Source organism: Hibiscus syriacus, unplaced genomic scaffold (genome assembly GCF_006381635.1).
Source record: "Hibiscus syriacus cultivar Baekdansim isolate YM2019G1 unplaced genomic scaffold, ASM638163v2 tig00110270_pilon, whole genome shotgun sequence".
NCBI lineage: Eukaryota > Viridiplantae > Streptophyta > Magnoliopsida > Malvales > Malvaceae > Hibiscus > Hibiscus syriacus.
The window spans coordinates 700,408-725,991 of NW_024062656.1; the positions used below are offsets into that span (position 1 = coordinate 700,408).

The 25,584-nt window shown below is 32.5% G+C and overlaps 1 protein-coding gene and 1 pseudogene across 1 annotated transcript; both read left to right on the plus strand.

Moving 5' to 3' along the window:
• Positions 1-5,137: 5,137 nt before the first annotated feature.
• On the plus strand, positions 5,138-7,269 carry LOC120115636 (annotated as a pseudogene).
• Positions 7,270-21,024: 13,755 nt separating this feature from the next.
• On the plus strand, positions 21,025-21,969 carry LOC120115658 (GATA transcription factor 15-like). The gene is made up of 3 exons (XM_039136290.1): positions 21,025-21,143; positions 21,223-21,339; positions 21,416-21,969. Exons 1-3 carry the CDS (start codon positions 21,036-21,038, stop codon positions 21,752-21,754), a joined length of 564 nt encoding a protein of 187 aa, XP_038992221.1. The 5' UTR covers positions 21,025-21,035; the 3' UTR covers positions 21,755-21,969.
• The last annotated feature ends 3,615 nt before the right edge of the window (positions 21,970-25,584 follow it).

Here is a 25,584-nt window from a genome sequence, read left to right on the forward strand (position 1 = left end):
GCTTCAGATTAATGTTAGTTACAGTCTACAACAATTAAGACAACGAGATCTTTTTGAAATGAAAATGTTTTGATTTTAAAAGGATGACTGATTGCTAATCCTTGATTCTAGAAAATTAAAAATATAACCTGAAGGGTATTAGGTGATTTTCAATTCTCACGATGGGAATTGAGTTATCGCTTTAGCCTTTAGCTTATTGAAAACTTAGCTAAGCATGATATAAATCATACTTAGCATTTTAAAAGAAAATAGAGAAAACTTGAAAATAAAAGAAAACAAAATTAAAGAAGATAATAACTTTTATGAAACCAAAGAAAGAAAAGAACAAGCTAATTTGATATGTATTTTCAGGTTTACCCCGATGGGGTATTTTTAGCCTCCTAAAACTCTAAAAATGAAATTGAAAATGATAAAAGACAATTCCAGAATTTTTTTGAAACTTAATCCTAAAAACAAAAAGATAATCCTAATTTAAATTCAAATTGAAGCTAATTCGTTTGTTCACCATTCAAGAATGTTGATTGGACCTTCTAGACGCGGTTGACGAGATATTCTAGAAACTATCAAGTCAGACATCTTCATGCCTGAGTCATGCCCACTAGACCAGTTTTGATTCCAGAAAATAAAAAAAATTGTAGAAAATGAACAGAAACTACCAAATCAATAATAAGAATCGATGAATTGGGAGTAATTAAAGACAAAATAATAATAATTTAAACCACTCATCGTTACTCTATAAATAGAGATTATATCTTAACATTTAGGGTTATGTAACTTTTGAGGCTTATGTTATTTTGTAGGGATGTTAGAATAGTGTCTTGGGACATATCGTGTTTTTATATCTATATCAGGTTTTGGGATACATATGATATTATGTATTTTTATTTTCCGTGTTCTTCACGTTTGTAGTGGATTGTTGTTCATCTCGCCCGTGGAGGTAGACAATGTTGAATCATGTTAAATCTCGTCTCCTTTGCATGTCTTATTTTATGTTGATATAGCTTTAGTTATTTTTTCGCTTTTAAATTCCTAACAATATGAATAAATTATTTTTAGTTCTATTGTCACATTAATTAAAATTTCAAAAATGAACTTTAGATCATTTTGCTAATTAATATCTTTGAGATTCAGTCGTAACATTTAGGTTGATTTATGGAATTACATTTGTGGAGCCCAATAAAAATATACTAAAAGAATGGTAAATAAAAATAATATGCAAACCTTATTTGTAAAAATTGGGAAAAATTATTTTTGTTAGTTCTAAGCGACATAAATATTTTAAAATTGTTTTAACATATTATGAGATTTTGATGCCTATACTAACACTAGTAGATCTGCTAAGTTTTGTATGCTTAAATACATGTTTGTAGGACAGTTCAAGAATTATTATGAGAGCTTTAGATCATATAGTCTCGCTTCTTTTATGTTACCTTAGTTGATCACTGTTACACCTTAAACCTGATATATTAACACTTTGAGCTTACAATGTTACATTTAGGCCTTCCGATGACCTCAAATGCGACTCAAAAAAAAATTCATATCAAAGAGTCCAACATCTTATCTTAAATGTAACACCATACACAATGAAATTTTCAATAAAAAAATTCTATAAAATATGGAGTCCGACTCATTCAAGTTTAAAACAAATAATCAAATAGTCTGAGTACCACTCATGACTGTCATATTATCTTGTATGTTTCTATTGTTTTCCTTAGCACCACTCATAATCGCTAATTAATCAATTATTCTTGAACATTGAATGGCACTCTCATACGAGACACCTTATTTATCAATGATTTACATCTAAGTTTCAAGTATGAGAGTGCCATTCTTAATAAAGAATACCACTGAGCAAACATAGATCATATTATTCTCATACGATACCCATAGAGGTGTTCTTTATTAAGTATTATAATCATTCTCGAAAATTTCTAAGTTTCAAGTATCCTAGAGGGCTTTCTAACCTAGCGGGTATCGTCGATACACCTCTATGGGTATCGATACTCACTTTTATGGTAATAACACCCTATGGAGATATCGATACCATAAATAGGATCAATGCTTGCTCAGTGCCAATATCATGCCTTCAATATCAATATCTAACCTCATAGTATCAATACCCTATGGAGGTATCAATACAAAAAATAACTTGATGTTGCTTAATATTGATACTCAACCTTTAATATCGATGCTAGATGAAAGTTATCGTACCACATGAAAATGTATTGATAACATATGTCTAAAGTACCTAAATTTCTTCATGACATTGAGTGTAAAAAACATTAGATGAAATCATATAACTCCCCAAACTCCCCATGAATCTCCTTTCAGACCAAACCTCTCAAATACCTTCTACCCTTTTGTATAATAATTTACATCTCATTTAGAAGCCTAAGATTAAAGGAATATGATTCTTACATTGGAAACTTACTCTAGAAACAACACAGTTCAAGGAAAAGGAAGAAAACAGATGGGATAAGAAGGAAAAATGATAGGTATGTGAAGGTACGAGTATAAGGTCACTTAACCCCTTTTTGTCTCTACACCTCATGGTTATATCAAGTTTTGCAGCCCTAAAAGTTTGACTAGTAGATCAAAAGGAAAAAATGACATCTTTGGACCTCCTAATTTCATCTCTTTTTCAAGACCCCTTAACCGGCCAATTGGGCTTTAATTCTTCTCTAAGAAGGCCCAAATTCTTAATTAACGAGCTCAAATCTACTCCTTACTAGCTCAGGTCAACACATAAGTGTTTACTCGAGGTTTGTGTTGTTACAATAATAGTGTCTCATAGTCATATGTTATTAGCATTGAGTCTGAAAGTTATCAAACCTAAAACTCGTATGCGATTATCTGAAGGATAAAAAATACAAATGAGGGTCCAATTGTATGAAAACTAAATTATAGGATTCCTATTAATCAAAGTCATTTTTCTAAATGTATTATTGGTCAAAATATATAGTCTCACATCACATATATTAAGATTCAATGCATTAGATGCATGCAACTGATTTCATAATTAAAACTCATAGATACTTGGATAATATATGTGTTTTCTAAAGGATGTGTATACTGAATTTAGCTCTGTATGATAATTCCATAATATAATGTTACATTAGCGTCTATAAAAATGTTCTTATGTAATCATAAGAATGATTGTAGCCTTATCATAATTCGTCAAATCTTAAATTTGATATGTCGACCCTAATAAGTGTTTTTTAATATTATCTTTTAACGAGTGAGATTAGTTACCTATATGATTCTAAGTAATCATATGTTTAACTAAGACAACCCAAAAAATAGGTTAATCGTATATTTAAAACCATGTATGTTAGTTAAGTTGGCACACCCCAAATTCAAAGATAAAGTGTAATACCCTAAATTTTTGAATCGACATATGAGAGTTAAGACATCTCTACTCTCTTGGGACGGTTGAGTGATCTAAATGTAATCTCTTTATATAAGGCAATTAGGGGCATTTCAGTGCCTTCTGGCAGAGATGAGGCAACTAAGAACCCTCAAAAGATTTTGATAGGGTAGAGGCATCTTCACCGTGGTACAAGAAATAGGGAGGTCTCTATCCCCATCATTTAGGCAAAGGCATCTTCACCATAAAATTCTTGAAAAGAAATATTGGTAATACACTGATTTGTTTGGAAAAGAGGGGGACATCGTCCTACTTCATATTAGATTGTTAGCTCTCTCCAGTTAAATGCAACGAGTTATTAACTTCTCTCTTGATCTTTAATCGGTTAAATAACACTGTATTTATTCACTTATAAAGAGGTTATTAATTAAATTAAATTTGAATTCTTAATTTTCCATTGCAAACACAATAATTAATCGATTAGGTATCGATTTTCGGACATTGTGGGGTGCTAATCCTTCCCTACATGTAATCAACTCCCGAACTCATTTGTCTGGAAAAACATACCAAAAGGTTATTTTAATAAATTTTAAAATTAAAATTTTATTAAAATGACAAAATATTTTTGGGTGATCCAATCACACCCCAAACAAAGATTGGCAACGACTCCTCGTATCACAAATTTTTTTATTTTAAAGGAAACTCAATTTTACTCAAAATGAACCATCAAATTATTTTTTTCAATTTTTTGGGACGTTACATCATGAAAAATCAAAAAATAATATTAGGGTTTGTTTTGACTAAAATTAAGTTTTCCATTAAAAAAATGTGGTTTGAAGGAGTCACCACCAATCTTTGTTTAGGGTGTGATTAGATCACTCAAAAATATTTTGTTATTTTTAATAAAATTTCAATTTTAAAATTTATTAAAATAACTTTTTGATATATTTATAGAAATGAGTTTGGGAGTCAATTACGTGTGGGGAAGGGTTAGCACCCCAGAACGCTTGAAAATCGGTACATAGTTAATTAATTATTGTCTTTGCATTGGAAATTAAAAATTCAAATTAGTTTAATTAATGATCAATTTTTAGTTGAATAAATACAATATTATTTCTTGAACTCGAAATATTGTAAAATTTAAATTGATTGAAGCTTGAAGTTAACTCGATTGTAACTCAAACTCGAATCGAGTCCAAACCTGAACCTTAAGCATATGAAAACTTTATATTGTATTTTTATAAAAAAAATAAAAAAATATATAAATATTAATATAATTAATAATGTAATTTAAAAAATAAAAAATATATATATATTATTTTCGGAAGTTTTTTGCGAGCTTTTTGATCCGGGTATCAAGTAATTCGCTTCAACTCATTAAAAACTTAAGTCGAGTTTAGTTAATTTAAGGTTGATCAAATTTAATCGAATCAAACTTGAATAATTAGTGATGTGTCATGTCTCATTTTAGCCCAAGTTTAAGAGTGGTTGAACCTATAAAATTTTAAAAGCGCAAATGTATTATTAATAAAAAAACATAAAGATAATTATTTAGAATTATGACAATTTAAAAAATTGCAGGGATGAATAAAAGAAATAATCTCTCCTCCATCCGTCCTTTATATCACACATGAGGCAAAGGTGAATAAAAGAATGAGAAGCTTGAGAGAATGATGGTGGGAAACCATGGCCTTGAAAATCTTTGAATACTTGTACAGTATCTTGAAAGCCAATTAATCTCCCGTTTTGTGGAATACTTAAACAGTAAAGATGAGAAGCCATTGGGAATCTTTGGCCTTTAAGCAACCTTGTTCCAAGCAATTCTATAATTCCCTCAAACCATTTAATCCCTTTCATGGACTCTTTCACTCCATACCCTTTGTTTTCATACCTCCAAAAATGCCTAAAGCAGTGGCCGTCACGCACGCCGATCTCGCACCGAGTCGTAAAAGCACTGAATTGGGCAGCAAAACCGGCGTCGTTTTCATAGTCTTCACCATAATTTGTGGCCTCTTTTGCTTCATCCTTTGCCTCATAGCCGAAGCCACTCGTTCCCAGGTGGTGTTTCGTTTCCCTTTGTTTATTTTCTGGATTCGGTTTCGTTGATGTTGATATTAGTGGTGGGCAGGAGAAGTGGGTGGAGACCGGAGATGATGGGAAAGGCGTGAGATACCAATGTGTTTACAGTGGCAGCGGAAAGACGCCGTTGTGTGTGCTCCGCCGTTGCGTTCGTGGGACTCGCCGCTGTGATGTTGGTGGAGCATATGTACATGTTGATTGCGGGAGTAAATCGCCTGCGGCGGGTCTTCTTGGGACATTGATTCAGCTCGTTTCAAGAGTCTCACATGGCAGGCTGCGTTTTTCTTTGTCACCACTTGGTAAGGATTTGAAACATAAAACTATTCGAAGCTAATCTCAATACAAATTCACTTTTAAATTGGTTACACTGCCCCTTCATTTGCATCTCCAAGGTAACTTTTATGCCTTTGGAGGATTCTTTTTCCTATGAATGAATGAATTCATTAAAAAAACCATTTTCCTGCCTTTACCGAGATGTTTTTCTTCCACCATGGTAGATGTTATATTCTTATAACAAGTTATATTTTTATTATTATTTCTTCGTTTATCAACATTTTTAAAAAGGTTTCTTATTGATTAAATATTGGCTCGTATCTTTTATCGATAACGATTTTTGTTTATGTAATTTATCATAGTTAAATTTATTCTTTTATATATATCATGTGAAATATTAACTTATGAATAATCACAATAATCATACATCTTACAATATTAAAATTATTATAAATTCCTTGGTTGACATTAAAAAGAAGTATCTTCTCATCTTCTTTTTAGTACAATGTTAAGATCATTTTGATATCTGTTCTTTTTTTTAAAAGTATTTTAATACAGTAATATTTTATTTTAAAATAAAAAGACTTTTATGTTTGATTGAATAATTATTTATCCCTTAATATTTTATTTTAGGGTAAAAAATTCATATTTTAGAGTGTTTTATTTATTAATTAACTATACTCATTCATATAAGGACATTTTTACCTCAAAATAAAAAATTGAGACGAAAATAGTTAAAAAAAAGAATAAATATCAAAATGAACCATTTTAGTAGATGATGGAGGCTAATTTTGACATTAAGACTTTTTTTTCTCTTATCGAAAAAGAAGAATATTTTCTGTTATCTTAGATCGACTATCCATTATAAAATTATTGTACTTTTATTTTTCTCTCTTCCTTATGAAAAAGAATAGTATTGTCTATTATCTTAAATAGGTTATAAATTATAAAATTATTATCTCATGTTATCTTTTTTCTTTTTGAAACGGTCATCCGTTATAAATTTATCGACTACATCTTCTTATTCAAATAAAAGGAATAAACGATCTACAATCACATAGCATAAATGTCAACAGTTGTCAAGTTTGAATATTAAATAAAAGGCGAAGCAATTGAAGTTTTCATTGATTTTTTTTTCAGGCTTTGCTTTGCAGTGGGGGAGATTTTATTGTTGATAGGGCTAAGCGTGGAATCGGGACATTTGAACAACTGGTCCAGACCAAGAGAAGGTTGTCTCATCATTAGAGAAGGCTTGTTTTCTGCGGCTGGTGTGTTGACATTGATGACCGTTTTCCTGGCGGCAGGCTTATACTTAACCGCATTACATGCCCAAAAAATGTTCCAACACCACCAACGAGCTCGCCAACTGGTGTTGGAAACATCCGTCCTATACGGTTCACCGCCGCATCCGTTGACAACCATGGCGAGAGAGGACCCGGTGATCACCGAATTGCCAAATCATCCGCCGCGGTTCTCATTTTCAGGGGATTTCGGAAAGCAATTTAATGGCGTTTAGAGAAATTGATGCCTTTCGGCAAAGCTGAAGGCACAAACTATACCTATATTTGCTTTGGATATACGGAAAGAAAAAAAAAGATTCCTTTTCATTTGATTTTTGTAAATGAAACTATTTTTTACAAGATGGTACAATGAATAATTTTAAATGAATCCTTAAAATTTATACTTTTGATCATCGAAATCTAGATTTTATTGAAAATTTAATAAAACTCATCACATACAATCTTTTTAAGTAACACAAGTATTTCATTTTCTTCTTCATAAAAAATAGACATTATTTTTGGATCAGTTATCACAAGTAATTTTAACCTGAATTGTATCTATTCAAACAGATATGTTTAGGTGACTTTGTTAAATAAATAGACCTATTTACTACATTAAAGTTTTAATACAAAAAAAATAAAATTATAGTATCAAATCTTAAAATTCAATATACACCCTGTTGACACTAATTTTTGTCAGGATATTATTGTTATTGTTATTATTATTAATATAATGATATTGAAGATTTGAAAAGAGATCTTTTGATCTGAGAAATGATACAGTTGTAGATTCTTATCTACGATCGTCCCACCATTAATCATAAAGGAGTGGCCCATGCCTCCAACACCGCAGGGACATCAACTGAGGTAAATCATACAACACTTGAGTGTCATAGTTTTACATAGTTTTAGACAAAGCACCAAGACAAAGCATAGCCCCAGCGTCTAAGAGAAAGCATATTTGTAAAATGGACTATCATGTAGTGTGAAGACTTTTGTCTTTAGTGAAAATCATTCTATGATATTAGTCATTGTGATCAACACCATTTGCATTTTCATTTGCATTTGCATCTCTGCATCTTCGTATTTTGCATTTTCATTGTAGCATTTTTTTGCATGCATTAATCATGAAAACATGTGGTCGATTCATGGAGGACTTTGTGGCAGTGATCCTAATCATGTAATCTTTGTTCACATACTGCTGAGAACTGTGAGGCATTAAAGCATAAGGACCATAATTTAATCACTAAGGGGCATGCACATTCGATGAATGATAGGGCATTCTGATGTCAATCAATAAGAGATACTACAACCACCAAGAAGTTTTATAGCACTTGCATGAAAAAACACTTCATCTTGTTTGTTCTTGTTTTTTTTTTTCTCCTTCTTTTATTTAAAGGTCTGTAAGTCATTTATCATTCAAACATATTAAATAAAATGTTACCTTATGTTTAGCACTAAACAAATTTTAATATTGTAGTTCTGTAAATCTCGTTTGAATTAAAAAAACTCTTTTAAGCATCAAGGTTATGGCATCTTGGCAAGTGGCAAGATTAAACCCTCGTAAAACAAATACTCTTGATTTTACTCTAGAAGATACACCCGAACATCATACCCTTCTTTCAAAGGGACCAAGATACCCTTCTCCTCTCATAAAGAGGAAATCAAAGGGCTTGACATTCAATATGTACAAAAGAGAACAAAAAGAGGCATCCCTGGTATATAATATTGCAAAGTTGATTTGTTTCTGCTTCTATTAAGGACATTCAATGATGACCATAATCTTTTCAAATAGAATAGTCGAGTAAATGAATTTAGTTTAGGTCAGTTGCTTGAGAATTGAACTTTAAAGATAAGATTTTCTAAACTTCAACGACACTGACACTATAGCAGGTTCTTTTCGATGAGCTTAAGGAATTGATTTTGTATACCAAGAAGTTAATAATATATATATATAATAAAGTTGAGCTATTATTCTAAAGCAATTGGTTATAAAGCTCTGACTTTACTAATAGATTCCTTCACTAGCCAAATAAAGGCAAATATAATTAAATAATATATATATACAATAAAGCTGAGTTATTCCTTTAAAGCAATTGGTTAAAAATCCTGACTTTATGGATAGATTCCTTCATCTAGCCGAACAAAGGCAACTTAAATTAAATTTAATAAATAAGGAGTTTCAGCGAAGATGAACTAAGGTAGTTGTGGAAAACTTGTTGTAGTCAACTTTACACAAACACTCAGGAGTTTCATTTTTAGACCGATATCTCAGCACTGCCTCTACTAAAGGAGTCAACGAAGCTTGAACAAATGTAAGATTTCAAAGAATCGAAATAAGAGTATTCTAAAAAGTCTAGCAATTGAGTATGCTAGTAATGTTATTTTTTCTACATCCGATTAAAATGTCAAGTCGAGAAGGAAGGGAATGTCACAATGTTCACATGAAAAAAAAGAAATGAAAATTCTATGACATAAACCATAGAAAATTTAGAAGCCAACCTAAAATCAACCTGCCTAAACTGACACTTGTCGAAGAGTCATACTTTGAAAGATTAAGAGAATAGTTAATTCTTTGATATCTAATGAACTCTTGTTTTATAATTTGTCTCAATTGAACCCTAACGTAAGGGGCATTTTTCAAAAAAAATCATCAAACATTTTCAAAAAATCTTTTATCAAACATTTTTCAAAACTTCTTTAATTTTTTCAACTTTTGAAAATAAAAAGAACTTTTTTAAATAAGACAGTCTCTGTGGGGAACAGATCTTGGAAATTGGAAGTGTTTTCTCAGACATAGAATCTTATGGGTAGAGTTGGGATAAGAAAAGACAAAATTTGGGGTAAAATTTATCAAGGCAGAAAAACAAATTGTCACCATCTAAGAGTTACAAGCATTCATTCTTATGTGAAGAAATGAAGATGAACAAATCAAGAAGAGAATGAAGATGAACAAATCAAGCAGAGAATGAAGATTGCTCATGCGGTCATTCCTGACCATCGATTAAGAAAACATGCATCAACATGGACATGCATATCACATGAATTTGTATCTTTTCATTAGATATCATCATCACATGGAACATAAGAAACTTGATTTTTCTTCCTCGATGATTCCTTTAAAATTTCCCCTCTCATGAGGATAACTCCATAAGCTCATTTTTTTCTTAAAAGTAGCTCAAACTTGAAGAAATTAGATAAATTTCATCTTCATATTCATTCAAGATAGTTGCATTCATAAATACAAATTTTTTACAGATTTTTCAGAAAATATCAATGATAACTAGACCTCATCAACACGAAGGTACAATGTTGTCTTTGACAAGCAAATTGTCTAAAGACAATTTGATCCCCTTAGCGTGAAAGAGCAACATTGTCTTTAAATCTAACTTCCACAAGCAAAGAAACAAATCATCCATATACAACTAGACTTCCTTAATATGAATGAACAATGGCATCCCTATATTAGATCTCATCAACACGAAGGAGCAATATCGTTTGCAAAATCAAATTATCTTCAGACAACCAGACTTCCTACACATGAAGGGACAATGTTATCTCCGTATGCACAATTGTCCAAATGCAACTAGACGTCCTCAACACAAAGGAACAATGTCGTCCATAGACTATATCTCCTCAACACGAATGAGCAATGACACCATCAGATTTAACGTCAAGCAAATCACCCAGAAGCGACCATATCTCCTCATTGCAAATGAACATTGTTGTTTCCAAAATCAAATTATCTCTAAGCAATCAGACTTTCTCAACGCGAAGGAACAATATTGTCTTCATATGCACATTCATTCAAATATAACTGGTCATCCTCAACACGAAGGAATAATGTCATCAATAAACCCGACGTTCTCAAACAAAGTGTCAAATCATCAAACAACGATTAGACTTCCTCAATACGAAAGAACATATCACTTGTATCCTTTAAGATTGTTTTCTCTCAAAACAAAATGCATCTTTTTCAAATAATTTTTCCTTGAAACATGAACAAAATTTCTCCCTCTTGAAGCATTTTTATCTCGCTCGAGATAGTTTCTCTGGAAACACAAACTCAAATAAAATTTTGTCTCATTCGATACAGTTTTCTCAAAAGCAAAATCCTTATCTCATATGAGATAATTCCTTTTAAAAAATTAATTTTGTCTCGTTTACGAAAGTTTTCGTTGGAACCCAAAGCATCGACATCATTCTCTTGAAACAAAATTTTTTTGTTTAAGTTTTCTTGCTCTGAAAGTGTAACTTCTAACATTATTCCCTTTAAAGGAATAAAATTTAACTCTTTTAAAATGTTTCCCTTGAGCAAAACTTTGAAAAACATCTCTTGAGATAAAGATCATTTTTAGTCTCTCTTGAGATAACATCAAATTTCAAAGCAAAAGATGCAATCAAATGAAAATTTTTGTCTGGTTATCTTTGCACTATTCGTATCTTCACACCAATGGCAAAAAGGGTAATTGTTCACACCAATTTTTGTCCGAGTGTTATTATTATTATTATTATTTTAGATATCAAACTACAACAGAGCCCAATACACTGCCAAACACAAATACCAAAAAGGCCAACAACCGAGACCCAAAATACAAACCCTAAGGCCAACATTAAACAAACTTTAGCTAACCTTAATTTCAGGGTTAACCACCTACGCCACCATGCCACTGGAGCTCTACGTCGTCGGCCACTAGTTTCATACAACCCTTGTTCCACCGTCATCGTTACAACCACACACAAAAATCAAATAAAACTTATTAAAATAAATAAAAAAATCATGAAAAAATTGGGACATTAAAGATGGGGGTTTTCTTAACCAACACTATCGGTTAGGCTCCTATGGTAATCATAAAGACACACCAAAATGCAACGATAGAAGGTAAAAAAGGGAACCCATATTCAAAAATAGAGGGGAAGAAGAGGGAAAATGCAATAACAAAAAACAGATAGGGCCGAAAAAAATGAAAAAGGGTAAAAGAGAGAAAAGAGTATTCTCATTGGATCTTCACCGGGAAGAAGAAAGGTCGCCAAAAATAGGTACATGGAGCTTTATCTCTAGATCTACATTGATTTAGTCCATTTTTTAAGGAACAGTCGTCAGATCCGCACTCAGAAGGATAAGGGCTCGCTTTTTCGTTGTATTTTTGTAATTTTTTGGTATCAATTAATGGAGGTCGACGTCGATTAACAGTGTGGATGGTGAAGATTCCTTGTAACTCTGGTACGGATGGTGAAGATTCCTTGTAACTCTGGTATAGAAGGAACTTTCAGAGTTCTTCACTCTCTTTTCCTTTCTTTTGTGTAAGCGATGTTAAAATGAATATATTGGGTTTTTAACCCTAAATCCAGGGTTATATATTCACATGAAGTGACGTCGTTTAGTGTGGGAGTAGCCTACTTGATTTTAGAGGTTAACTGCACAAGAGGTCACTTAGTTCTTGTAACTTTCTATTCCAGTTATTTAATGAAATTTATCTCTTATGACTAGAGCCTAATATTTCATTTATGTTTTATTTTACTCTTTGTTTACATATACATATTTATTTTAATTTTTTATTTAGGCTACTGACTAATTTTTCTTTCGATTTAGGCCTCTTTATTATTTAGTTTAATTTTATTTTTGTTTTCTTTCCCTTTGGCTTCATAATTTGCTATTAATTATTATGCCAAGTTTTTTATACAAACATGTATATATGCACATGTTACTTTGCAATATATTATTTGAATATATTTATACTACTTTGGTACGTGTTTCTTTTTCTTCTTTTTTTACAAAGGTAGAAAACTCTTAGCAGTTATCGATGGTCCTTTTAGTGATTTGCTTGTCAACTTGAAGATATTTCCGATAGAATATGGTGGGTTGTGCCATTCTGAGAGCCTCTTCTCGTTTCATGGCCATAGTGAGACAGAGCATCGGTTGTGCCCCAACTTCTCGGGGGATGAAGGTGAATGCGTTAAGAGTATGGTTGATAACATAAAAGAGATGCTTTACAAGTATTGGGGTGAATGAAATTTGTTAATGACAATAGGTTCAATGTTAGATCCTAGATTGAAAAAGGGCAGTAGAGATTTCATTTCCCAAGATGTTTCTATCACATATGGTTAGGAAGAACATTAGTAAGGCCAAAGATCATGTATCGACCTTTTGATGAATATTTGAGGATGTATTCTTCATATTGTAATGTGGAAGAAGTGAGGAATATGTATTTCTATGAATGTTTGGAGACGATGTAACATCTAATGGTTTGTATGAACTTTTGCAAGACGTTTTTAGTGGGGAAACATATGTATCTCTTGTGAAATCTGAACTTGATTTATATTTAGATGAGGGGTGTGTCTTTAGCCAATATGCTAAAATTGATGTCATTGCTTGGTGGAAGGAAAAGTCAAACAAATTTCGTATTTTATCTAGGCTAACAATAAATATATTAGTTGATGTGGCTTCTGAGGCCACATTCAGTGCTAGAATTCGTGTAATAGATCCTTATAGATCTTCTCATACACCAAAAATGCAAATGTTGATGTATGTAAGTGATTGTAGATCCCTTTATGAAGTGAAAAGAAAAAATAAGGTAAATGTATTTTCTTAAAATAAAGTTTGTCTGTTTTTGAAATATATGTAGACGTATTTGAATTTTTAAATTATTACATAATAATGACAAGCAACCGAAAAGAATTATCATCTCAGTACCTTCGAAAGAATCGACAATGTGACAAATTAAAAGGTTTAATGTATGAATATGTTATTTTTTACTCTTTTGATAGGTACTATGTATGAAATTGTGGTTATGGGTATGCTGTCATCTTTTGTGCGTTGCCATTATTGTAAACATGAACATGTTGTCATCTTTTGTAAGTAAATTTGACATCACGTTGTTATTTTTTTAAGTAAACCTAACATGTTGCTGATATTTTTTGTAAGTAAACTTAACATGTTGTTATCATATTTATCATTTTTAAATTTAGATGTGTTGTCTTATTTTGTAAACTTTTAGTACATTTAAAGTTTTAAAAACTTCAAAACTTATATTGGTTATCCTAAATGACTTAATTTTATTTTATTTTATTTAAAATTTAATAACTCATACATTTGCATTATAATGTATTGTTGTTTGATTAAAGGAAACTTGTTTTATGTTTTAAATACAATATAAGATTTTATGTAGATTTAGATTCGAGTTTGCAATCGAGTTCGATTCTCGAGCTTCAATCGAGCTCTTGAAAAAATTTTGAGTTCAAGCCTTTTCGAGTTCGAGCTTTAATTTTCTATTTCGACTTCGAGCTTGCGAGTTTTCGAGTCTAGTCGAGTCTAATTTTAAACTTTTCAAATTCGAGTCAAGTTCAACAATACTCGAACTCGACTCGGCTTGTTTATAGCCCTGCCTATAACGTGTTTTTTTTACAAATATTTCATAATCTTTTATTTATTTATGATATTTTAAGTTTTTTATTAGTATTTTAAGTTAAATATATATAATTTAAATATCAAAAACTAAAACAAATTACATGTTTTGGGGGGGGGGGGATGGCAGCCTATTAAGTTTGGGCAGTGATGGAGATTCTGGTGCTCAATGACTTTGGCGTCAGTACCGTCAGCCACGAGAGTTTGACCCTGCGGTGGCTCAATTTCCATCGCAACGTCATCCGAAGAAGATCCATTGTCATTTCCATCTCAATGTCGTCTTCATAGCACCAGGCCTACTTAATTTACCTATTTTCCCATATCATTGTTGGAAAATAGACTGGAAAATAACACCGTTAGTACTGATAGGAAATATAAATTATAATCTAAAAGAAATAGATTATAAACTGTGTCGTGGTATTAACCACTGCATTAGAAACGAATTTGCTCTGATGTGTGTAATCGCTGCAGTAGGCGGACCGTTCCCCAGAGGTTAACACGACTCTCCAAGAATTCATACACCGAAAACTGGAGTGAACTCGATATTCTCTTCTCTCAACTCAACAACACTCAAAAGAGATGAGTGTTTTCAAAGTAAATGTTTGCTTGGGATGATTCAAAATGAAATGAAATTGCCACTATTTATAGGCTAAATATTGAGAGCAAAATTGTCATTTCCAATACTAGTGGTTTGAGCATTATTACATTTAATACTAGTGAACTGAGCATTATTAACATTCAATACTAGTGAATTGAGCATTATCAATAATCAATACTAGTTGATTGAGCATTATTAACATTCAATACTAGTTGATTGAGCATTATTATCAATATTGAACATTATCAAGAAATGACAATTTTGAGCATATTACAATGCTAGTGGGATAACCTAATTTGAGCATTATCTTATCAACATTGAGTTGAGCATTATCAACATTCCCCCACTAATGCGAAATAATTCTTTCGTAAAGATGAGAGCAATGAAGTAAAACACGAGAAGAGCAATACGAGATTAGTTGCTTAAGCACTAGTGAACGTATCTGGAACTAGTACATAATGATGATGAGCAATCCTTCTCTTAGATAAGTGAAACTAGTCTTGAACTTTCTAAGATTGGGGTAAACTCATAACACACAACTAACCCCTTCATCCACCAAAGTCCTCGATGTGTCTACAAAGAGTATATACAAAAGTGTATATATGTTTAGCCCTCTTTCCTTAGGATTCTAGTAAGTGTGCTAGAAAAATGACCCAACATTTTTCATAGAGATGACTAATCTTTCTCACTTATGTAGGTTATTTCATCAAGTTTATCTCAACAATAAACTACTCAACTGAGCTATGAAATAATTAAGAGCTTTTATAATAGCTCAACCTCACAAAGAGTATGGTGACTTTCTTCAAGTTCATTATTAATGAACCACCCAAACTTGGGATAAGAAGTCATTAAGAATAAATATTCAACCTCATAATTCGGTGAATTCAATATGTCCTTCTCACTAGGAACTCCTATTTATTGGGTTTGAATTCATTAAGAGTTTAAGAAAACTCATTCTCTCAAGTAGTAAGTTCATCTAGTCCTTCTCGATTAGAACTACCCACTCAACTCTAGGTTATGAACTTATTAAGAATAGATATTCAGCCAAAATCGGTAAATTCATCAAGTCTTCTCACTAAGACCACCCAAAGCCTGGGCTATGAATTTATTAAGAGCAATTAAGCTCATCCTTGGCAGCACATTATTCAGCATAGGGATAGGTAGTAGGAATGTGCACTATGAGTCTTTCATGGTTTCATTTGACCACATGGAACTTAGATAACTAAGTTGGGTATCCACCATGAATTCTTTAACCAATGGTATTTAGACTCATCCCCTCGACGAATCTAGGACCAGCTTCCTACTTAACCATTTGGTAAGTGGATCTGTTAGGTTCCGATCCAAAGTACCCTTCTATCCTTCTAGTACAACAGGAAGCCAACAAACTCAAGTTTCCAATCCAAAGTACCCTTAAGATACTTCAGTAAGCGTTTAAGAGCAATCCAGTATCACCACTTGGATTATGAGTATATCTACTCAGTCTACTCAAAGTATAAGCAACATCAGGCCGAGTATAGTCATTAAGAACATTAAGCTTCCGATTAATTTAGCATATTCTGTTTGGGAAACGCTACTTCCTTTTAAGCGTTTAAGAGCAATCCAGTATTCACCACTTGGATTATGAGTATATCTACTCAGTCTACTCAAAGTATAAGCAACATCAGGCCGAGTATAGTCATTAAGAACATTAAGCTTCCGATTAATTTAGCATATTCTGTTTGGGAAACGCTACTTCCTTTATTCTTAAAGAGATGTATGTTAGGGTCATAAGGAGTTTTAACAGGGCCGACATAAAAACTGTCAAATTTCTTTAGCACTTTCTCTATATATTGTGCTTGATTTAAAGAAAATCCCTTTTCAGTTTTGGTAACTTTGACTCCTAAGATTACATCGACTTCTCCCAAATCTGTCATCTCAAACTTAGTGGACAAGAAACTTTTAACATTAATGGACTCAATATTAGAACTGAAAATCAACATGTCATCAACATATAGGCTTACGATGACACATTCAATGCCAAACATCTTTGAATACACACAAGCATCCGAACCATTCACAACAAAACCAAAACTAAGAATAGTTTTATGGAATTTCTCATATCACTGTTTAGGAGCCTGCTTAAGCCCATAAAGTGACTTTTTAAGTCTACAGACTTTGCCTTCCATACCAGGTGCTTCAAAACCTAGTGATTGCTCCATATAAATCCTCATCTAGATCCACATTCAAAAATGCAGTCCTAACATCCATTTGATGTACCTGCAACTTATGAATAGATGCACGAATCGTTGAGATTTTCGTAACGGGAGAGTATGTATCAAAGTAATCTAAACCAAACCTTTGAGTGAACCCTTTGACGACTAACCTTGCCTTGTATCGCTGAATCGAACCATCTGGCCTCAGTTTCTTCCGGAAGACTCATTTGTCGCAGATTGGTTTGAATCCCTTAGGCAAGTCAACTAATTCCCAAGTATGATTAGACATTATCGATTCTAGTTCATCATTAATAGTGCTTTTCAAGAAACTAACATCGATAGATCTTATAGCTTCTTCAAAAGTTTTAGGATCCTCATCTAACAGAAAAATTTGAGTTATAGGATCTGAAATGGAATGTAAATCATTTATCTCAGAAATAAAGGAAGTAATAAAGTCTGGTCCAAAAGAGGTTTCAACTCTTTGCCTTTTACTTCTTCTAGGCTCAAAAAATTTGTTCAGAAGACCTAGCAGAATTACTAGAAGAAGTGGATGGAATATATTCTATTTGTCCCAGTTCCTTTAAAGGAAAAGTATTTTTCAAAGAAAAAACACATCTCTTGACTCACAAATAGAATCTTGTAAAAGTATGAATCTGTTTGTAGCACTATTCGTAGCATACCCTATAAACACTGCATCAACAGTTTTAGGTCCGATGGTGGACTTCTTAAAGTCCGACAAACCCACTTTGGCTAGACACCCCCACACTTTCAGGCATTGTAAATTAGGAGCGTATCATTTCCATAATTCATATGGGGTAGAATCTAATTTCTCATGAGGAACTCGATTCAAGATATGAGTTACTGATAGAATAGTTTCCCCCACATGTTATCTGATAACCCTAAACTTATTAGTAAAGAATTCATCATCTCTTTTAAAGTTCTATTTTTCCTTTCGGCTATATCATTTTGTTGAGGAAAATAGGGGGCTGAAGTTTCATGGATTATGCCATTCTTTTCACAAATATCTTTTAAGAAATTAGATCCATATTCACCACCTCTATCAGATCTAACCCGTTTGATTCTCCTATCATGATTTTCAACTTCTGCCTTATAAATAAGAAAGAAGTTTTCAGCTTCATCTTTAGTTCTTAGGAGATAAACTTTTTATATCTTGAATAATCATCTACAAAATTATGTAGTAGTGTTTTCCTCCTTTACTTTCAGTGTTTCTAAAATCTTCTAGATCAGTATGAATGAGTTCTAACAGTTCAGTCCTTCTATTAGAAACATTCTTAAAGTGAGGTCTAGTATGCTTAGTTTCTACATAAATCTCACATTTGTTAAAGCTAGTTGTATCTAGTTTAGGCAGAACATTCATATTCATCAATTTCTTTAAAGCATGAATATTCACGTGTCCTAATCTAGCATGCCACATATCAATGGATTTAACAATATAAGCAGAAGTGGTATATTTATTTTCATTAAATTGGGTTTCTATGACAAATAAACTATTGCTTAAAAACCCTTTCCCAACATAATCACTATTTCGGGAAAGTACAAGTTTATCTGCCTCAATAACTAACTTAATGCATGCCTTATTCAAAGCCCACCACTTATCAAATTTCTACGCAAGGCAGGTATATACAAAACATTATTTAAAGCCAGAGTTTTACCAGAAGTCAGCTTGAGTAAAACCTTGCCTTTGCCTAGCACTTCAGAGCTGCTAGAGTTCCCCCAATACACACGTTCACCTGTGTTCCCATCCTCGAATTCGGTGAAAAACTCATTCCTTGTGCAGAAATGCTTTGAAGCGCCAGTGTCAACTACCCATTATGAACTATTTTCCACCATTTTAACTTCTGAGACCACCGCAGTAATGATTTCATCATCTTCTTCTACAATGTGCATCTACGGCTTGTTGTCATTCTGGCGGTCTGAACGGTGTTGGCATTGGTAAGATTTGTGGTCGGCTAAACCGCAGACATAGCACTTGAACATATTTCCTTCAGGTTTGTCCTTTCCTGACTTCTTGAAGTTGGTAGCCTTCTGAGGTTTTGTCTTTTTGTCTTGATTTCCTCGTTTCTTGAATCTAGACTCAACCAAGTTAGCTTTAAAAGATAAATTACTCAGAGAATTAGTAATCTTATCTTTTAAACGATTGGTTTCTTCAATCTTCATATGGCCCACCAGCTATTTAAGTGAAATTTCTCTCTTTTATGCTTAAGAGAATTGTGGTAGTCAGACCAGGACTTGGGCAGCTTCTCAATGAGAACATTGGCTTGCAGTACCTCACACATTTGCATCCCTTCAGCAGTGATGTTAACGACTAAGTTCATAGTCATGGACTTGATCAATTATCGGCTTGTCGTCTGTCATCTGGAATTTAAGCCATTCGCCGACAACGTACTTTTTTATACTCGCATCGTCTACACCATACTTTTTCTCCAGAGTGTCCCATATTGCCTTGGCACTCCTTTCTCTAAGGAATATATCAAATAATTTATTTGACATGTGACTGAGAATATGTCATCGCACCGTTTTGTTGTCTTTCTCGTATTTCGTAGGTAGCGAGTGCGGCGGTGGCAGTTGCTAAGGCATCATCATTCAGGACCGCATATGCATCATTATCGGCAGTTGGGGTTGGTGGTGGCTTGAGCAGCACATAGTCAAGATCAAGCTACTCAAAGAATATCAGGATTCTTTGGGACCACCTTCTATAATTTTTGCCATCAAGTGCATCGAGCTTGGAAAGATCGGGAATCAGTTTGCTCAAAGGTGTTGTCATGTAGTATAATGGAATTTCGTTTCTAAATTATTGAAAAATAGACTGCAAAATAACACCGTTAGCACTGACAGAAAAGATAAATTTAATTTAAAATAAACAGATTAGAAACGTGTCGTGGTATTAACCACTGCCTTAGAAACGAATTCGCCATTATGTGTGTAATCGCTGTAGGCGGACCGTTCCCCTGAGGTTAGCACGGCTCTCCAAGAATTCGTACACCCGAAAACTGAAGTGAACTCGATGGTATTGCTCTTCGCTCAACTCAAACAACACTCAAAAGAGAGGAGTGTTTTCAAAGGAAATGTTTGCTTGGGATGATTCAAAATGAATGAAATTGCCCACTATTTATAGGCTAAATATTGAGAGCAAAATTGTCATTTCCAATACTAGTGGTTTGAGCATTATTACATTTAATACTAGTGGTTTGAGCATTATTACATTTAATACTAGTGAATTGAGCATTATTAACATTCAATACTAGTGAATTGAGCATTATCAATATTCAATACTAGTTGATTGAGCATTATTAAAATTCAATACTAGTTGATTGAGCATTATTAAAATTCAATACTAGTTGATTGAGCATTATCATTATCAACATTGAACATTATCAAGAAATGACAATTTGAGCATTTACAATGCTAGTGGGATAACCTAATTTGAGCATTATCATTATCAACATTGAGTTGAGCATTATCAACAATCATCAATTACTTTTTATTAATACATTATTTCAAATTTGGTCATATAAAACTTTATTTGAGTGGCTTGTTAATCTTATGTAAAAACTATTAATACGAGTCGTTTAAAACATATAAGTATTTGTGTATAGTAAGGATCAGACAGGGCAACAAAAATCGTCCCCGTTGCCTCCCCAAGCCAGGTTTTAGGATTTCTTTTTTAAAATTTTGGTGGCAACATGCGGTAAAAAGCGTAACCAATAATGGCATTTAAGTCATTTAATGTCCACCGAGCTAGGGTTTGGGTTCCCTTATAAAAGAAATTTTGCAGATCCGCCTGCTTCCGGTCTTTTATGTTGCTGTGTTTTCCCTTTGCATGGCCCAAAACTTGCCTCTCTTTTCTTTCTTCTTTACAACAAGCTTTAACAAGATCTCCATCTTTTCCCCTGTTTTGCAACTAAAAATGATGGATCCAAGTGAAAAGGTTAGTGATCACAGCTCTTCGATATCTTCCTTCAACCCCAGCATTTGATGATCATCAACTTTCTTCATCTTTCCTGCAGGGATCAGATTCCGAAGATCAAAAAGGGTTTTCACTCATCAATGAAACCAAGAGAACTTGTGCCGATTGTGGTACCTCTAAAACCCCACTCTGGAGAGGCGGTCCGGCCGGCCCCAAGGTTTCTTCATTTCCCCCCTTCAAAAAACTTTCAATTTGTATTTGATTTTGATGTAGTTCTTTTTTTCCCATGGCAGTCTCTTTGTAATGCATGTGGGATCAGAAGCAGGAAAAAGAGAAGAGCAATGCTGGGATTAAACAAAGGACAAGAAATGAAGAAATCAAAGAAGCCAAACCGCAACAGCAGAAGTAACAGTAGAAATTTAAGAGATAATTTGAGGCAGAGGTTATTATCTTTGGGAAGACAAGTTTTGATGCAAAGATCAACGGTTGAGAATCAAAGAACTAAGCTTGGAGAAGAAGAACAAGCTGCTGTGCTACTAATGGCACTCTCATATGGCTCTGTTATGCATAAATTTCTTTGTTTTTGTTATATATTTAGAGCAAGAATGACAGGGTCTTTAATGGGTATCTAACCTCTTCATTTGTAATCTTTTAGTGCTTTAATCTGTAGTTTGTTGTTTTAGGATTAACTGACAGACGAGAAGAATCTCAGCAGAGAAAGTTTTAGATGAAATTTTCCAACGCGCCAAACAGCAAAAAGTATGACCTTTTGGTTGGATTCAAATATGTTTCTATTGTGATGTTGTCAAATCAAAATGGTGTACGGTCAGTGAGGGGATAATAAATAAAAGTGGTTATTAATTGATTGGAATCATTGAATAATTTATTGTAATGTTTTTGGTGATTAAATGATGAGATGTGAATAATCAATCTTGGAAGAAGCTTTGGAGTGTTTGTAGTAAAAGTGATGAAAAGATTTAATGTAATTTCATTGAATAATTTGGATGGAAATCATGGAGGAATGACGACACACAGATTCTCCCATGCAAAAGCAATTTTCTTGTCGTGGACAGATTTCTCAAGCTTCACATTTGACTTCGCATCATTAGGTTTTTGTTGACCAAAACTCCACTCATTTAAAAAATAATAATTTTCAGAAAAACTCGATTTGAATTAATTTTGAGTTGTAATTTTAAATTCTTTAAAAAAATTAAGTCAAGTTCGAGTCGTAAAATATGACTCATCAACTCGAATAACTTAAAATTTTCTGACTCGACTAGGTCGAATGCTCACTTGATTCCACATTTCTATACCAAATATAAAGATATTACTTAATAATAAGTGTTCAAATAATATACATTTAGTTTAATTAAAGTTTCTAGACATAAAATAGATATTAAGAGTATGTTTGGTTCTAGAAATATTTTCTATTTTCTTTTCTTTTATTTTTTGTTTTCGAAAATAGTTTTCATTTTTAATTTTTTGAAAATTAAAAAACAGTTTGGTTAATATAAATAAAAACTTGAATTCAAAACTAAAATAGTAAAAATGTATGTGGCATCTAATTTTCTAAAATAGAAATAAACAAATAGTTATTAAATAATTAAATTAAACTATAATTATTAAAAAACTCATTACATAAATTTAACATGAGTTATGTAATAAAATATTAAAATTGATAAGAAATTTCATGACACGATTTATTTTAATTTATAAAAGAATATAATGTTAATACATATTGGACATCAATTAAATTTTAAAAATACAGGAAAAAATATTGTTATAATCAATAGCACACAAAAGTGTCTTAACATAAAAAAAATATGTTTAGTGGTAATTAAGACTCTCAAACTTTAAAAAAAATTAATTAAAGTTGCCCTGAGCTTTTTTTTGTACCAAATACTATCCTTAAACTTAGAAAAAAATTAATCTAACCCTTCAAATAGTAGAATCAAATGTTGATGATGTAGTAGATGGGCTTAATTGATTATTTTAGAAAGTTTGAGGACTTATTTATTTTTTTAAAAATTAAAAACAATTTTTAGATTAAAAAATAAACAATTATTAAGGTATTCGATATATTAATAAAATAAAAAATACTACAAAATTAAATTATTAAAATGTTAATTTAAGGACTACTATAACGTAGTGATGGTGATCTATATGTTGTAATGGTTTTCAGGTTAATATAATATTTTAATTTTCATTATTTATTTTGATTTGTTTATTGGTAAGTTGGAAATTTATTTACTTTTTACGAATGAGTTTTATGACAAAAGAACAAGTTATGGTTGCAATCAAGAACTAACATATGTCGCTCCATCACGTCAACCGTGAAAAAACTATACGGATAAATACATCGTTGAATGTCTCCGCAAGAAGCAAAGATATAATTAGAGGGTTCGTGTATCAAGGCTGAAGATAATGAACAACCTTTAGAAACTCACAAAATACGTCCAACCACATACATGCACCGCCAACATCCTGAATCAAGTCATCGTAACTTGGATGTGCAGTGCTTTCTGAAGCCTTATTCTGCTGCTTAAATCAAATCCACGTGTTACAGTTGCGAATTGTATTGCTTCAGTTACATCAATATACGAGTATAGTTGACTACCACAAAGCATGGTATGCAAGATATCGTGCCCAACAAAAAATTTTCGGCCAATGGGAGGAATCATACAATGAATTGCGACCATGCCTTAAACTATGCAGAAACACATTTCGGGAACAATTATAAAATTGGAAACAATCTCGGGGTACGAAAATGATAGTGTCGTACAAAGTGTCTGTCAATTCTACCGACTCTTTTGGACTTTTTCGCAATGCATTAATGCATTCCAACACTGTAAGCCGATTGTTCAAATTGACGGCACTTGGTTTATCGAAACACTCAAATAATATTATTGACGGTTGCACAAGACGGTAACATAAAAAAACTATTCTCATCGCCTTCGCAGTTATCGAAAAGGAAGATATCGACTCTTGATAATTCTTCATTACGAACTTACAAACATATGTTATGTAACACGCCCAACCCGTATTCGACCCGAATACAAGTATGAGATGTCACATTACTATTTCAAATCATGTACTTATTTAACATAAAGGAAAATTCGTATTTAATTTAAATATACAAAATAATTTCATATAACTCAAAAGTTTACAAACAATTCAGAGCTTCTACCAATTAATTCTTTAAATACATGCTAACATCATACTATAGAACAAATAACATACTGGTAATTTTTCTTCTGATCTGATCCTTGATGACGCTATGATGTCTTCCGCTACTTATCTTCGCTTTGAAACTTCTCGGATCCTACGTGTGAAACACTCACACGCTAATCATAAACTTGTGAGACATGAAATACATAATGGAAAACTATAACTGACTAACCAATGCATGTACATATGTAACACAATGCTTGTATGCATACATAATCATCACATGCTTATCATTACTTATATTGTTATCACTAACTCCTTTTATCATATGAGCATATGCTTAACATTTCTATACACATCATAGAACACATATATATATCATTTCACAAAGGAGAACGCATAGTATCATATCAATTGGTTTATATTCTTTTTAAAGCCCATGTATACTCTGAGAACTTAAGGTATGTGAGTACATAGAGGTTGTGCACATATGCTGTCACCACAGCTCGTATAATTCACACTATGGGCGCGTAGAATTTATCCCGAAGGACCACATATCACATAGATTACTTTCATCTATGTGTTGTCATATGTCTTATCTCTTATGTTATATATATATATATATATATATATATATATATATATATATATATATATATATATCATGTAACATTCTCATAGAGTCATAGTTCTTGACATTCATATAGACATGTAATCACATATACTGTCATATAGATCACATAGGGATATGCACTTAACATCTAACATATGCATTTAATCATATACATCTAGCATCATATCATTGTATGCTTATGTTCCATGTATTCATATAACCTAATATTGGAATTAGACTCATCACAAGTCTTAATTTCCGTACATAACTTAATCCTAATATCATGTACTCACCTTGATTACTTGCCAATATCAAGCTCTCGTTCTCTCTCTCGAATCTTACTTTGACAGCATATCGAACTTTACTTCCTATCGGTATCTACACGAATACGTAATTTAATGAATGTCGGGATTCGAATTACTTGATACAATTCATATCAATGCAAACTAAATAAAACTCCAATTTCAACTTTCTAACTTAAGTAGTATCGGTACTACCCTTTCAGTATTACTTCTATGTTAGGGTACCGATACCCTACCACGGTATACCAAAATTAGCTTCGATGTATCATGGTATCGACCCTCCACAATGGTATCGATACTTCATCCTTATGGTATCGACTGTTCATAAGGTATCGATACCCCATGCATGAAATCCTTATAATTTGCCTTGTAGTATCGG